We start from the raw sequence: 16,643 nt of genomic DNA, 5'->3' as shown, positions 1-16,643 counted from the left end.
TCACCATGTAGTCTATACAGTGCGTTCGGAAACTATTCAGACCCCTTCACTTTTTTATACTAAAACTGATAAAATATCCCCCCCCCCATTCTGCACACAATACCCCATAATGACGAAGCAAAAACAGGTTTTTAGAAATGTTTGTAAATGTATTACAAATAAAAAACAGAAATAGCTTATTTACATTAGTATTCAGACCCTTTGCTATGAGACTTGAAATTGAGCTAAGGTGCATCCTGTTTCCATTGATCATCCTTGAGAGGTTTCTACAACATGATTGGAGTCCACCTGTGGTAAATTCAATTGATTGGGCATGATTTGGAAAGACGCACACCTGTCTATATAAGGTCCCACAGTTGGCAGTGCATGTCAGAGCAAAAATCGAAGGAATTGGTCGAAGGAATTGTCCTTAGAGGCCCGAGACAGGATTGTGTCGAGGCACAGATCTGGGGAAGGGTACCAAAAAATGTCTGCAGCATTGAAGGTCCCCAAGAACACAGTGGCCTCCACCATTCTTAAATGGAAAAAAGACTCTTCCTAGAAATGGCCTCCCGGCCAAACTGAGGAGTCGGGGGAGAAGGGCCTAGGCCAGGGAGGTGACCAAGGACCCGATTGTCACTCTGACAGAGCTCCATAGTTCCTCTGTGGAGATAGAACCTTCCAGAAGGACAACCATCTCTGCAGCACTCCACCAATCAAGCCTATATGGTAGAGTGGCCAGACAGATGCCACTCCTCAGTAAAAGGCAGATAACAGCCCGCTTGGAGTTTGCCAAAAAGGCACCTAAAAGACCCTCTCAGACCATGAGAAACAAGATTCACTGGATTGAAGAAACCAAGATTGAACTCTTGGCCTGAATGCCAAGCGTCACATCTGGAGGAAACCTGGCACCATCCCTACAGTAAAGCTTGCTGGTGGCAGCAGCATAATGCTGTGGGGATGTTTTTCAGTGGCAGGGTCTGGGAGACAAGTCAAGAGAGGGAAAGATGAACGGAGCTAAGTACAGAGCGATCCTTGATGAAAACCTGCACATTTACAGAAGTATTCTGCCCCTTTACTCAGTACGTTGTTGAAGCACATTTGGCAGTGATTATTTATATTATACAGTGGTGGGCCGTCAGGGCCAGCAAGGCCTTCTCTCTTATCCAATCATACTCTTTTATCCAATCATATTCAGCCATCATGTGTTGCCAGGGGTCTAAAATCTGCCCTCAGGCCTTCAGAATCAACAGTGGGGCACTTGTAGCTTAAAGTGAATGGAAATGAACATTTAGTGTCAACCAATCAGCTTTAGAGTTGGCTATTGTAAGCCTGCTGGCTGGCTCCAGTGTTACACAGGAGCCAGCTAGCAGGCGTAGTGCGTGCAGGTCTTTTGATTGGATTACCAATATTGAGAGGCAGGTCCTATATGGGCAGGTCTATGCAAACCTCAGAACTAGGAAACTAAATTTGATAAACTAATTAATTTGCGTACTACTAAGCTGTTTTTTTTAACCCACAATGGCGGAAGGAGGAGAAGATATAATTATATCCTCGACCAAATTGATAACGCCATTCTCAAGACAAACTTTTCAAGAAAAGTTAGACATTGTCAGGAGAGGTCGCCCAACGCCGACGCTACAAAGCCTGTCACAGGTGGGAAAGGGGTTTGTTCGCCACTTTCAAAGTTCCAACTACGAGCGCTATCAATGGCTCACAGGCTCCGAGAAGCACTGCAAACTGTACTGCTGGGAATGCCTATTATTTGCAAGTGATAGATTTGGTGTTTGGAGCCACACTGGCTTTGCAAACTTGAGTTGTCTAACCAAGGCAGCAATGAGACACGGCTGGGCACTTACAAGCAATGGTGCTTTTGAAAACTTTTGGGGACACCCGAGTGGATCCACAGCTCAACGAACAAGCGCGCAGGGCAACGGGAGCTGCACAATGAAAAGGTATTGTACTCTTCCCCTGCAATTCTATGAATAAAAATGTCAATTTCAAGGTAACGCAACGCCTGGTTTTATACTGCGTTTCTGTCTAAATGTATAGTGTCTAGAGCCATGGCATCATAATGATGGTAATAAGAGGTGGATTAATTTGGGTGGGACTGTGTAGGACCTCACTGAAGGCCCAGCCCCCAGGCACGCCACTGATATTATATACACACACACACATTTGCAAAACAAAAAAAGTTTTGCTTCGTCATTATGGGGTATTGTGTGTAGATTTATGAGGGGGGGGAAATTATTTAGTCAATAGCATACAGATAGCGATGTTGGCTAGAGCGCACCTCTAGAGAAAACCATCAAAGTTAAATGCAATTGTTATTATTTTTTGGTACATGGGAATTTCACTGTAAAATGTTTTTTTTATGTGCACTACGTCACTATGCACAGCCTTTTATCTGAAATAAGTCAATTTGATGGAAATGAATCTCTGGTGGGAAATTGCACATATTGCTTTTATGATTTTCTTTTGAATATTTGCATGAAAACTTGTCACCAATTGGAAAGAAACCCAGCTATTGTCCCAATACTTTTGGAGCTCACTGTAGATATCAATCGAGAACAGGATTATTTATGTTGGATTCAATTTGAACGGAATTGATGGAGAGAGAGTGCTTGCATGCACACTGATTTAAAGCAATGATAGGCTATTAATCTTTACAATAAAAAAATAAAAAAGTGACCCCAAAAAGCCTGATAGAGATTAGACAATCAGATATTAGTTCTAATATTTATGTCCCTACCCTGAGCATTGATCATGCAGATAGCAGAACAGAGAAAGCCGTAGAGAATACAGATGTAGACATTGCATATAATTTAAAGGAGCTGCATCTGGCCATGCAGCATTTAGGGTGATAAGTCCTATGCAGAAGTCAGGCATTCATACTTCTTGCGCTTCGTGGAGCAGCGCAGAGCTGTTGTGAAGGAAGTGAGTTTGTGTTATTACAGGACCTCCCGCCAACCAACCATGTCAATGCAGAGCTATACGGAGCCCTCCGCATTGTTACAACATTTGGCCGGCGCACAGCGATGCAGTAAGGAGCTCAATGGCCTCTGGCATGCCTCCGGAGGCTCCGCAATTGCGTCACACCATCCATATGGCGTCTCCGACCACATTTTCAGATCAAGCATAAATTTGCTTTTAGGCCGTAGCTATGGATACGGAGTCTTCGCCCATGGCCCGCTCCAGCAAACCCTCTTTTCTCAAAGCTAAGGAGCCTGATCATGTTTTGCGCATGTGTTATTTTACGCAAACATTTGTTTTTCTAACGTAGCTGCTCACACTACCCCCTCCCTTGATGTTTCGCTCTTTACTCACCCTCTTCTTAGCCATGTTGATGTAGCCCGTCTCTACCTCATATTTCTGAACAGTTGAAATAAAAACCCTGCTGCGATTTGAACAAACATATATGATGAAGGCCATAACCTTCTGTCGGAACGGATATTGCAGTTGCACAAGCAGGAAGCAGTCCCTACACTTTGGGAAAAAACAATCAGTGCTGTGTGTGACGATGGCTAATCTTTAACTGCTGCCATATTGTAGTTCCTGTCTGCCTCCTGGTGAGTTTAGCATTGTTTCCACTGCAGTCATTAAGCTGTGGCGCTGAGGCCACGGCAAAGAAATATGGAAAATGAAAAAAAGATTCTACCGAGGTGCACTTTGAACATGATAGAACAGTCCTCTGCAAACAAAAATGTAATGAATAAAACATTTCAGACAACCCCATAGTAGAATGGTTTCTATTTACCTAGTCGGCTTGTTGTTGTGTGTTCTATGCAAGACACATATTCCTCTCGAGACACATTCAAATTATGGGGAACATGGAGAAACATGCATTTTGACAAGTAGTCAATGCACAACAATTCTTGCAATAGCTGGGAAAACAGCAGCTTTAATGGCATTTGTTAAATAGAGGGGGATCCCAGCCTTCCATTCCTACTTGTTTTCTCAACTTCTAAATATGCGAACTGCACCATTTAAAAAAGTTCAGCACATGAATGCTAAATGTAACTCGGGTAATAATAATAATGTTTGGGGAGTGACTGTGTGATAATGGTGATAATGCTTTTTGCTAATAGCATACCTGATAATATGGACATTCCCTCACAACATTTCCCCCCCACTTCACATTTTTGCAGAGGAAACACTGCAGCTTAGCCAATATTCACAATGATGATGAAAAAATAACATGAAATTGCTAATTAGACTGCGTGTCGGTGTCTTGCTGCGTTCCACCTCTGGGAAGCCGAGCATGTATCTGGACCGGTGAAAATAGTCTGACAATGGGAGAGTTTGTTTATGCTGATATCATGGCGTGACTAACTAGCTGCATGCAACTCAGCAGATAACTGGCTAGCCTGACTGTTGGTGTCGTGCTAGCCTGACAGTTGTGTACAACATGAAGTTTGTAGGCTACACCAGTGACCAGACAAAGGCGATCAAGGAGGGGGAGCGGCAGCGGAGTACCCAGCACAGCAACTACGTAGGAAGCGGAGTGGATACATTAAAAATAATCTTGCACACGGGCAGAAATATCTGTATTTTTAGCCTGGGCAAATTGGGATACAGAAACTCTGTATCCATAACCCCTCTGTATAATTTAACAGTTCTATTTCACATCATGCTGTTCATTTATTATAATTTACCACTTTCTCGCAGTTATTTATCCCGGGAAATGGGAGTGGGTTTGAATGGAAATCCTGATAACTTGGTTCCCGTTATTAAATCCTAATCTGTAAACATACAGTATTTTGCACCACTGGGAAACAACCATTATCAGAAGGTCATGAACAGGATGCAAGAGAACAAATGTCGTAAACCATCAACGATCTACACAAATTAGTTTTCAAATAAATGTTCTGTTCCAGAGTCTTTCTCACAAATCTTAGAAATATGCGCTGAAATTCTTGAAAGTTCAGCCGCAAATGACAACGATCAAGTATATTTCACAGAGGGGACTGTGGCGCACATCCCCTCCCCCTCATGAATATTGATAACTTCACCGCTGTGGCCTTGTAGACATTAAGTCCCCTGGTAAAGCCTGTGAAAAATGGCTCCGAGTTTGTCACTCCCACAGAACCCCAGAGGGACACAACACTAATAAGCAGCAGTCACAGTAGTGGAGATGATCCCATCGTTTAAAGGGGGATGGAGATCAGTGTGGGTATTATTGGTCAACAATGTCATGTTATAAATCCTGCTGAGTGCAGACACTTCCTATTGGGCCTGTCTGCCTGACATCATCAAAAAGTGACACGGTTTGGTTTGGGCATTTTTAAGGGCATTACATCATGCCATTTGGATTCAGAAGCCAGCAGAAGCTATTTGTGCTGAAGACTGACAGTGTTAATCAACCAAATTAGTGTGCATCTGGCCTCAAGAGAGACGTGTCCAGTGCTACAGTAGGCTATACATAAATGGCAAAATTCAGTCAGAATAAATGCTATTCTGTTCCAGACCCCTTTCATTGTTTCATCACATAAACATTGCTGCTTGCAATACTTGAAATATCTACAGCAATACTTGAAATATCTGACAGTTAGAGAAATCACAATGCCCAAAGCCTATTTGGTTAAAACTGGTTTCACATCACCACCCTGGACGGTTCTGACCTAGAATATGTGGACAACTATAAATACCTAGGTGCCTGGCTAGACTGTAAACTCTCCTTCCAGACTCATATCAAACATCTCCAATCCAAAATCAAATCTAGAATCGGCTTTCTATTTCGCAACAAAGCCTCCTTCACTCACGCCGCCAAACTTACCCTAGTAAAACTGACTATCCTGCAGATCCGACTTCGGTGATGTCATCTACAAAATAGCTTCCAATACTCTACTCAGCAAACTGGATGCAGTCTATCACAGTGCTATCCGCTTTGTTACCGAATCACCTTATATCACCCACCACTGTGACCTGTATGCTCTAGTTAGCTGGCCCTCTCTACATATTCGTCGCCAGACCCACTGGCTCCAGGTCATCTACAAGTCTATGCTAGGTAAAGCTCCGCCTTATCTCAGTTCACTGGTCACGATAACAACACCCACCCGAAGCACACGTTCCAGCAGGTATATCTCACTGATCATCCCCAAAGCAAACACCTCATTTGGCCGACTTTCCTTCCAGTTCTCTTGCTGCCAGTGACTGGAACGAATTGCAGCTGAAGCTGGAGACTTATATTTCCCTCACCAACTTTAAACATCAGCTATCTGAGCAGCTAACCGATCTCTGCAGCTGTACATAGTCCATCTGTAAATAGCCCACCCAATCTACCTCTCATCCCCATACTGTTTTTATTTACTTTTCTGCTCTTTTGCACACCAGTATCTCAACTTGCACATCACACATCATCATTTATCACTCCAGTGTTAATCTGCTAAATTGTAATGCTTCGCTACTATGGCCTATTTATTGCCTACCTCCTCATGCTTTTTGGACACACTGTATATAGACTTAATTTTTTCTACTGTGTCATTGACTTGTTTGTGTTATTGGCTTGTTCATTGTTTATTCCATGTTATTCCATGTGTAACTCATTGTTGTTGTCTGTGTCACACTGCTTTGCTTTATCTTGACCAGGTCGCAGTTGTAAATGAGAATTTGTTCTCAACTAGCCTACCTGGTTAAATAAAGGTGAAATTAAAAATTTAATTTAAAAAAAATTTAAAACTTGTTTGATGAGTGACAATGACAAGGTGAGAGAGCTGTCACAATAATGATAGTAAACTGGAGCTGGGAATGACATCTTACTGCCCTCGTGTTCACATGCTAAAAAAACACAAAAAACAGGGTCCAAAACGCTTGGAACAAATGCAATTTCTAACAAATATTTAGTAACAGTACTGATGAAAGACAATGTCATATCATGGATGCTTAGGACTGTTATAAAGCAGAGTACTAGAAAGTGATTAGACAGTAGCCAACGACACATCAACCATTACTTTCAACCTTCTACGATCACCTCATGATTCAATTTACAGGCCATCTCCAGAGATGTTCTTTTACAGGATGATAAGGCTGGGAGACTCTCCCCTGCTTAAACAAAGGGGATGTCTGACTGCAGTGGGGTGAGCGACGAGAGGAAATAAATCTGCCGGCCCCAGCTCTGTGTGTAATGTGCCGAGCGAGGTGATCTTTTCAATACAACACACACTGTCTTCTGAAGGGGCAAATGGACAGTGACACCACTTGCAGTGTGAAATAAAATGAATAACCTTTGAGACTAACTTGGTCGGTAGTGAGTGATGCGTAAGGCATAAATGATGACATTGACTTTGTCAAGCCTCTTTTTAATGCAAAGCAAATAGTTTTTTAGCCCTTATCGACGTTCACTTTTAAAAAAGGGTGTGTGGGGGTGATCTACTAAGCTTAAATATGGAATAATTTTAAGATGGTCATACCATGGATCATTTAGCTATCTGATTTGTAATTTTAGGACCCCTTTAGGCACCAAAAATATCTCTAAAAATTATTTGATAATATATTGAATTTGGCCTTAACTACCATAAACCATAGAAATGCACTGTATAACACATTCATAAATGGCAAAAAAGACAGTAAAAACAATCTTACAGAATAAGGTTCAAGCGTCTGTCCTATATCATAGGCAGATGCGGATTGAGACGCAGCCCATGTAAAAAAATATATATCTAGCTTACAGTGACCGATTTTTGTATTGTGTTACTTATATTGACGCACGGATGCATCAATAGACTCTTAAGGATTATTGAAATTGTCTGTTATACATATTCTATAACCCTAATTAAGACCATTATAACAGTGGAAGAACATTTTAATTAGGATGTGTTATAAAAGCCATTTTATTTTAGTTGTTATTGGGGCTGGGACGATACCAGTATCGCGATACTCATTAGTATCGTGGCAAGGAAACAAAACACAAATGGGATTTAACTTCTTTAGGAAAACAGCCCTGATGTTGAAAACAAACATGATGTTGTCATTTAGTCACATGTATTTACTTTCAAGCTATAGCACATAATATTTTACATACAGCAGGTTTTTAAAAAAGGACCAAAGAGTCTGGTCTGCTTCGTTTTTTCATTTTTGTGTACAGAAAAACATATTGCTATACTGGTATGGTCCCGGCCCTAGTTGTTTTGGGATTAGCATGAATATGCAGCCCCGGGATACACAGAGAGGATAATCTTTAAAACACCTAATTGTTTTCCAGACAACTAGTTATTTTTATGGCTGCGTACATTTCTGTTAGTGATTATTTTACTTTAAAATTATGCCGCCTTTAATCACTCTGCCTGTGTAGCCTCAAGCAAAATAATTTCCAACGTGACAACCTCATTTTTCAGAGTCCATTTTAACAAATTATTTGAAGTCCTTGAGTAAAGAGCCAATACTCAATATCTCATTTACCCTTCAGTAACTACATTTTGAATTAGAATGAAAAGGTTACCTATATATATATATATTCACCATTTCAGCAAGGGTGTTACATGAAACTCAGTTAAGTTCACAGCACCACACACAACTGTCTGTTTAGCACTGGATGAGTCAGGGCCATCTCTCTTTGCCGTTTTATCAGGTGCATATAAAATGAACACAACCAATCTAAAATGGCCAAAAAGCAGCAGTTGCCTTGTGCATGGCCTCCATTTTCTCTGGTAATTTGCATTTGAATGCTGAGACTGAGGTAATTACCGTGCTGTTATAAACAGGGGAGGATAATCAATGACAACGTCACTTTGTGTTCTTTAAGTTAATAAGGCCTCTGCACAACATCCCCCAGGGATGCCTTTTGTCATTCAGCGGCTGATGCACGTGGTCGGTCTGCCACTCGCTAGCTGGCCACCATATCTCTCCCTTTAAGGACAGGCAGCAGAACACAATAACCATTGTCTGTTTGTGACAATCAAAACTTTTTAAAATCACATGTTCTCTTTGAAACTTTTGAAACTGAAATCGTATGATCTAAAATGGTACGTCTCCTATACGGTTAGATAAGTAGGCCTACATCTTGTGTTAGGTAGAAGAGAACAAACTATAGAAATGTTGTGAAAAGTACTAGCGTAAATCATTCTTACGTGTATGATTAACATCTTTATCATAACAAGGATATACCACTGTAATACCTGACCGCCTATGTAAAACCAGAAAGACTGAAGTCCATCCTTCATTCTTAGAACCAACAATCCTTAACAGAAATACAGTATATCCTGAAATCCCAAGGCCACAACATGAGCAAGGTGAATAAACATAAATGCTGGTAGAGAGCAATCTTTCCTTACCTGCAGTTTGGAGGTGGGTCGAGTGTAATTTCTGCAAGTTCTTTCTGGATCCTGAAAAACAATGATACTCTGTTTTAATCTTTGCGGCAATGAATATCTCTAATCACATAACTGAAAAAGCTCCCAGAATGCATTTGACTCCATGTGATAATGAAATGCACAAATATCATGTTGTTAATAAATCCATAGAACATGATGATACAGGTAGACCAGACCACAAATTGCAGTCCTATGAGTTAACATATAAAAATCTCAATTTACCAAATGTCAAGGCAATGCATTGTAGGCTTATTATGTCTAGGGTTGGGCCGATATATGATTCAATCGAAAATTGTGATATTTGACATTGACGATATATTGTGATGTGCAAGACTAGAAACCTCTGCTTATCAGCGTGTGTGTGTTATTACAATAGGCCTGTACAAATGTCAACATCTCTCAATTACTCTTTCAAATTCAACCCTGCAGCAGTCACCTGCGGAGGGAAAGGTTAATAACATCATATAAACATCTTCGTATAAAAAGGATGACATGTAATGATTCACACACACAACAGTGCAATTTAACCCATCAGTCATAATGTTGTGTCACATCCATCTGTGTTGAACCAGGCATGGGGGGAAAACGCCATGGAAACACATTATACCATCACTGACATAACTGCAGCCCATTTAATCAACAGAGACCTGTGGTGTCCAGTGTTGCGGTCGTAATACTAAAACCCTGGGTTTGAGTACAGCGGACTGTCTTATAAGTGTGCTACACATCAGGAAGATGTTCCAAATATCAGGGGTAGTTATAAAAAAGCGCTGTAGTCTCAGCCAATCCCTGGCTCGGCTGGTTGCATAATTCTATCATCACCTCGCATCAATCTGTGTTTCCACTGGCAAGACTAGGTGGGCGGAAGTGGGAATGCTGTTTGTGACAACACTAACCACACAGATATGTGTGATGAATTAAAGTATGGTCATCATCATTACGGCTCAGGCCACCTGACCTTGCTAAGGAAAGCGCTATGAAAATGCTATAACCAAGGATAACCAGGGCAAGTCCAGACTGCTTCCTGGTCAGCTCTTATCATCACACAGCCAGGAAAGACTCAGGGGCATAGTCATCATAGTAATCTGCCTGTCAGATGAATGACAGGCATTACAGTGTCATGATGCGATAGATGCAACAGGGTAACCTTTCATTACATATGTTGTATGGATTAAATCTAATGGATATATTAATAGCATGAGTGTGACTATAATACTAATGTCCATTGGACCGGTTAGCGTTATATACAATGAGCCTACAAAACGTTAGGAACACCTGCTCTGTCCATGACAGACTGACCAGGTAAATCCAGGTGAAAGCTATGATCCCTTATTGATGTCACTTGTTAAATCCACTTCAATCAGCATAGATGAAGGGGAGGAGACCGGTTAAAGAAAGATTTTTAAGCCTTGAGACAATTGAGACATGGATTGTGTACCATTCAGACAGTGAATGGGCAAGAAAAAAGATTTAAGTGCTTTTGAACGGGGTATGGTAGTAGGTGCCAGGCACACCGGCTTGAGCGCATCAAGAAATGCAATGTTGCTGGGTTTTTCACACTCAACAGTTTTAGGTGTATCAAGAATGGTCCACCACCCAAAGGACATCCAGCTTGACAACTGTGGGAAGCACTGGTGTCAACATGGGCCAGCATCCCTGTGGAATGCTTTCCACACCTTGTACAGTCCATGCCCTGTCGAATTGAGGCTGTTCTGGGGGCAAAAGGGTTGTAACTCAATATTAGGATGGTGTTACTAATGTTTTGTACAGTCAGTGTAACTCACCACCCTGAGGATAGGAAGGTGCTCAAACCTGCCCCACTTAAATACCACTGAACTGAGCCAGATTCAAGGTTTACCTTTTGGCACTGGTTGAGAGTTTGGCAGCTGTTTTACTGGAGATCTTGGTCTCCTTCTTTTTGGGCTGTGCTTGTTCCCGCTCCTGTTCTGGGGGTACTGATGATTCTCTTTGTTCGATATCCGAGCTCCCCCCACTGGTGCTGGGGCTGTCGTCCGGTCTCTGCACCTCACTGGACATCCTGGCCCTGGGAAACAGACACCAAACAGCACAGCTTTATCTTTCATTATGTTTTCTATGCTAAATAAATGAGTGGTGTAATGGTATGTTAGCCTTCCCAGGCTTTTTCAAATAAATTACTTTGGGGGGACTGCCAGGGTTCCAAGGTTGCACAGTCTATCATTTTATTAGTCATTGTGCTGTTTTGCAGGTTAAGATTAAGATGCCATTGTGCCCTTGAGCAAGGCACTTTGGTCAATTGACTGTATTGGTCAATTGCACACAAGGTCCAACCGAAATTTGATTTCCGCTTTTAACCCAACCCCCCCGAAAGACACACATACAGGTTTTTGGGAGGAGAGGTGTGGGGGGCTGCCACACTGGGCACCCATGGTGCTGTTGTTGTGGGGGTTAAATGCCTTACTCAAGGGCATCTAGGATTTGATTTGATACCAGCAACACACCGGTTGCCAGCTCACTTCCTGCCGGACCCCAGATACAAACTGGTAACCCTCCAGTTTCTGGCTCATCTCTCTAACCACACAACAGCAGTTACCTGCCTCCATGGGGTGGTTGAGTACAACAGAATACTTGATTGTCCTAGCAGACAGACATTATTTTCTCAACAGGGTAATTATGTAAGTCTGTTTCACTTTTCTGGTTAATGTGTTGAAGGCAAGGTGGTGAAGTTATTTGCGGTTCATCAATATTTCGACAAACTACTAAGATCTCAAACTCATTCATGAAGATCCAATATTACTGTGTTAACAAACCACCTACACATTTTTGGAGTATGAAAGAACAATGCTTTTAAGATGTCTTGACTTTAAGAGTCAAGTGTCACAGGCCTACTGACAATATTGACTACGGACTTACTGACAATACTGACTTGCCTGGTTAAATAAAGGTAAAATAAATAAATAAAATAAATATAGTCGTAAAACAATTCATTCAATATCACCACATCGATTGATTGAACATAGACCGAAAGAGACACTAGCCGATAAAACTCAACTAATCAGGGAGTTGAGTTCAGTAGGATAAAGAGACACTAGAACAGTAGGCCTGTGCCTCGAAAAAGGGCATCAGATGACTGAGATATCGCATTAGGCTTTGATGACAATAATGTGAGGTAATTTTTTTTTATCTGTCACGGTCAGTGATATCGGTTTATATTGTTTCGAATAAAAGCCTGGGGAATAGGATTTAACGTTACGGTGAAAGATGCAACCGGTTAGTAGTGCTTTACCACTATCTTTCCCGGGGGTGTTATGATAAGGACATCAACGCTATTTGTGTATCCACTCGCCAGACATGTATCAACTTGTAAAACAGGTGTGAGCTGGCAACGTTGGGGAAATTATACCAATTCTAAAAATTGATAGTTACATTTATCAAATATGACGCGCATGTTGACTATGGGCCTCAATAAATAGGACACAACAATGTATCACTTTCTTCTGTCGTTGTTTCGGACCCAGCTGAGCAATTGGTCAACACAATTTGAAAGCCTCCCCCGGTCGACTGAAAAGAAAATAAACAAATAGCATGTGCCCGTGACACAAATAGGGCTGTCAAAAAAACAATGCATAACAAACATCAATAACACTGCAGGGAAAAAGTAACACCCGCTGTGTCATGTCCTGCCATGGGGAATTTAAATGAAGAGGCCTGCGCGTTTAAAACTCGGAAAAATATGCAGAGAACATCACGTTTTAGAGATTCTTCGACATGGCATCAAGGGCTCGTCAAGGCCAGTCGACGCGAGGGCCAAATGAACAGCTTGGAAATGTGTGAATCCAACGTTTCTCAAGTGTCCACAATAAGCTTTGAGCTGCTCAGGCACAAAGGGAGGCACGTCCCACACCCCCTCATCGGAAAATGCCACTTTCACGGGACATTTACTTAGTTTCTGTACACATACCATGGACAGTAACATGCGTGCAAAAATATTACCTGGCAGCTGACCGTCGATGCTGTATTTAGAATTAAAATCCCAGGTGAAAAGTATATCCACACACACGGCCGTCTGCTCGCACTCGTGTCCTTGCTATTTAACTGAAGGTAGCAACCGAAAAACGATTACAGAAAACTGAAGAAGCCGGACCGCCTCCACGCGCGCTCTCATATTGCGCGCGCCGCTCGTGCACGTATGATGGTCCCAGTCGCCCGAGATGAAACAAATCTATATGCTTTATCACAAAACAGTTGTAATATTCAAAACAGCAAAGGTAGAATTGAACTAGTCAAACTACTCAATGTTGGATGTCGGCTATCTGAAAATGATGGACCCTGGAGGTCGAATGAGCAAGGTAGGCTATGACAACGTGAGTGGTTTCCCAAAAGCATCTTAGCACTAAGATCATCTTAATTCTATTGAAACTAAATGGACGAAAGATGATCAGTGGGTCTCTTCAGTGGGTCATATGATTGAGTGTAGTCTGGCCCAGGAGTGGGAAGGTGAACGGAAAGGCTCTGGAGCAACGAACCGCCCTTGCTGTCTCTGCCTGGCCGGTTCCCCTCTTTCCACTGGGATTCTCTGCCTCTAACCCTGTTACAGTGGCTGAGTCACTGGCTTACTGGGGCTCTCTCATACCGTCCCTGGGAGGGGTGCGTCACCTGAGTGGGTTGAGTCACTGATGTGATCATCCTGTCTGGGTTGCCCCCCCTTGGTTGTGCCATGGAGGAGATCTTTGTGGGCTATACTCAGCCTTGTCTCAGGATGGTAAGTTGGTGGTTGAAGATATCCCTATAGTGGTGTGGGGGCTGTGCTTTGGCAAAGTGGGTGGGGTTATATCCTTTCTGTTTGGTCCTGTCCGGGGGTGTCCTCTGATGGGGCCACAGTGTCTCCTGACCCCTCCTGTCTCAGCCTCCAGTATTTATGCTGCAGTAGTTTATGTGTCGGGGGGCTAGGGTCAGTTTGTTATATCTGGAGTACTTCTCCTATCCTATTCTGTGTCCTGTGGGAATTTAAGTGTGCTCTCTCTAATTCTCTCTTTCTCTCTTTCTTTCTCTCTCTCGGAGGACCTGAGCCCTAGGACCATGCCTCAGGACTACCTGACATGATGACTCCTTGCTGTCCCCAGTCCACCTGGCTGTGCTGCTGCTCCAGTTTCAACTGTTCTGCCTTATTATTATTGGACCATGCTGGTCATTTATGAACATTTTAACATCTTGGCCATGTTCTGTTATAATCTCCACCCGGCACAGCCAGAAGAGGACTGGCCACCCCACATAGCCTGGTTCCTCTCTAGGTTTCTTCCTAGGTTTTGGCCTTTCTAGGGAGTTTTTCCTAGCCACCGTGCTTCTACACCTGCATTGCTTGCTGTTTGGGGTTTTAGGCTGGGTTTCTGTACAGCACTTTGAGATATCAGCTGATGTACGAAGGGTTATATAAATACATTTGATTTGATTTGATCTTAGTGCTATGATGCTTTTGGGAAACCCAGACTTGCTCCATGCATAGTTGTCCATGGGCAACATAACTTAAGTGTAATGGGATGAATAGTGTATGTGTATATCAGTGGAGGCTCCTCAGAGGAGGAAGGGCAGGACCATCCTCCTCATTGAATTTCAAAATAAATAAATAGTAAAACTATACTAAATACATTCACATCACAAAATAACTTATTAAAACACACTGTTTTGCAATGAATGTCAACAGTAGCTTCAGCAGCACTCTGTAGGGTAGCACCATGGTGTAGGCGGAGGACAGCAAGTTTCCGTCCTCCTCTGGGTACATTGACTTCAATACAAAACCTTGAAGGCTCATGGTTCTCACCCCCTTCCATAGATGTACATATTAATTATGACAACTTCTGGAGTACGTCCTCAAACCTATCAGAGCTTTTACAGCATGAACTGACATGTTGTCCACTTAATCAAAGGATCAGAGAGTGAATCTAGTACTGAAAGCATAAGCTACAGCTAGCTAGCACTGCAGTGCAAAAAGAATGTGCTGAGTAGTTGACTCAAAGAAAGAAATTACAATAGTTGAACAGTTTTGAACAAATTAATTTCTTCCAAAATTAAGGAGAAGTAAGAAAGAGAGTGAGCGAGAGAGAGAGTGAGCTAACTATATTTTGTAGTATATCACTTTCACTTACTGAGCTAGTGTAGAATGCAGCTAGTTAGTTTAGCCTACTCAAACAGAAAGTGATCCTATGTTATCTATGGCTATCCAACATTGGAACTCTTCCAAGTCAAGGTAAGCTTTTGTTTTTATAAATGTATTGCCGCTGGGGTAACTGCTAAACTGCTTGCTGCTGACTGTACACTGTACTGCATGATTGTAGCTGGTTTACTAACCCAATTTAAATGCAATGTGTCTAGTGCAGGCCTGAATCACTTTTATGAATATATATATTGTTCCCTGGACGGCAGATAGATGGCAGTATAGCGCAGCTGTTGAACAGAAAGGCCGAAATAGAACATTTACCAAAAATAGAATGCAACTGCTCAGCTACAGAGAGCTAACGTTCCAAGAGATGGACAGACAAGTATTTTGTTTGTACTGCATGATGGGACTAGCTCACTTTGTCTTATTTGCCAGAAGGCAGTCAATTGTTTTAAACGAGCAAATTTAGAGCAACATTTCCGGTCACACCATGCCCACTTTGACTAAACATATCTGCCACATAGCAACTTCAGAAACAACAAAATAGCGCAACTCAAAGGACAGCTCATAGGACAACAACAAATGATGGACAGATCTAGCACTGTTGCAGAGAAAACGAGAGGCCTTTTGGATTACCCTTCGACATATGAGATTGCTTGGATACTCGCGAGAAATAAGAAGGCCATCACAAATGCGGAGATTGTCAAATAATGTTTTTTGCCGAAATATTGTATGCTGATTTCACAAACAAGGAAGCTATATTAAAGCAAATTAACGCATAGAAGACATTGGCGAGGACACCGGTAAGCAACTGATTACTGACATATACGTGGCGCCGTGTTTTACTATTGCGCTTGACAAAAGCACTGATGTAAGTGACATTGCCCAATTTTATGTTTGGGTCCGCTTCCCTCAAAACGAGTCGTTCAGATAGGAACTTTTATTTTACTGCCCCTTCAGTAAAAGGGGCAGTAACCACTGACCTTCCACCTGAACACGGTGAATCTCCAGCTCCAAGGGAAAGCTAAAACTCCAAGCAAAATGCTGCGTGTCGTCACAGCATTTCAAAATAAAATCACCACATACCTGATAGACAGTTTGTTCATTTCCCAAAACTCAGTCACCACATCCAACCCAGACATACTGCAACATTTTAGCTATGATGCATTTGTGCGTGTGTTGGAAGAGTTTAAGTTGGAGTTTGAGTCAAGATTCAAGGATAT

At 42.1% G+C, this 16,643-nt stretch overlaps 1 protein-coding gene across 1 annotated transcript in view; it reads right to left on the bottom strand.

The window, feature by feature from the left end:
- Nucleotides 1-13,397, bottom strand: part of LOC115141123 (ubiquitin-conjugating enzyme E2 E2) — a 33,042-nt gene extending 19,645 nt beyond the window's left edge. Inside the window, exons 1-3 of the mRNA XM_029679783.2 lie at nt 13,260-13,397; nt 11,146-11,331; nt 9,249-9,299 (exon numbers count right to left, since the gene is read on the bottom strand). Of these exons, the coding sequence (XP_029535643.1) occupies nt 9,249-9,299; nt 11,146-11,324 (230 nt within the window). The 5' untranslated portion in view covers nt 11,325-11,331; nt 13,260-13,397. The remainder of the gene's footprint in view (nt 1-9,248; nt 9,300-11,145; nt 11,332-13,259) is intronic.
- Nucleotides 13,398-16,643: the final 3,246 nt, after the last annotated feature.

The sequence above is a fragment of the Oncorhynchus nerka genome, linkage group LG14 (genome assembly GCF_034236695.1).
Source record: "Oncorhynchus nerka isolate Pitt River linkage group LG14, Oner_Uvic_2.0, whole genome shotgun sequence".
Lineage (NCBI taxonomy): Eukaryota > Metazoa > Chordata > Actinopteri > Salmoniformes > Salmonidae > Oncorhynchus > Oncorhynchus nerka.
Note: the sequence above shows the minus strand (reverse complement) of the source record. Positions and strands in the feature narration are given on the sequence as shown.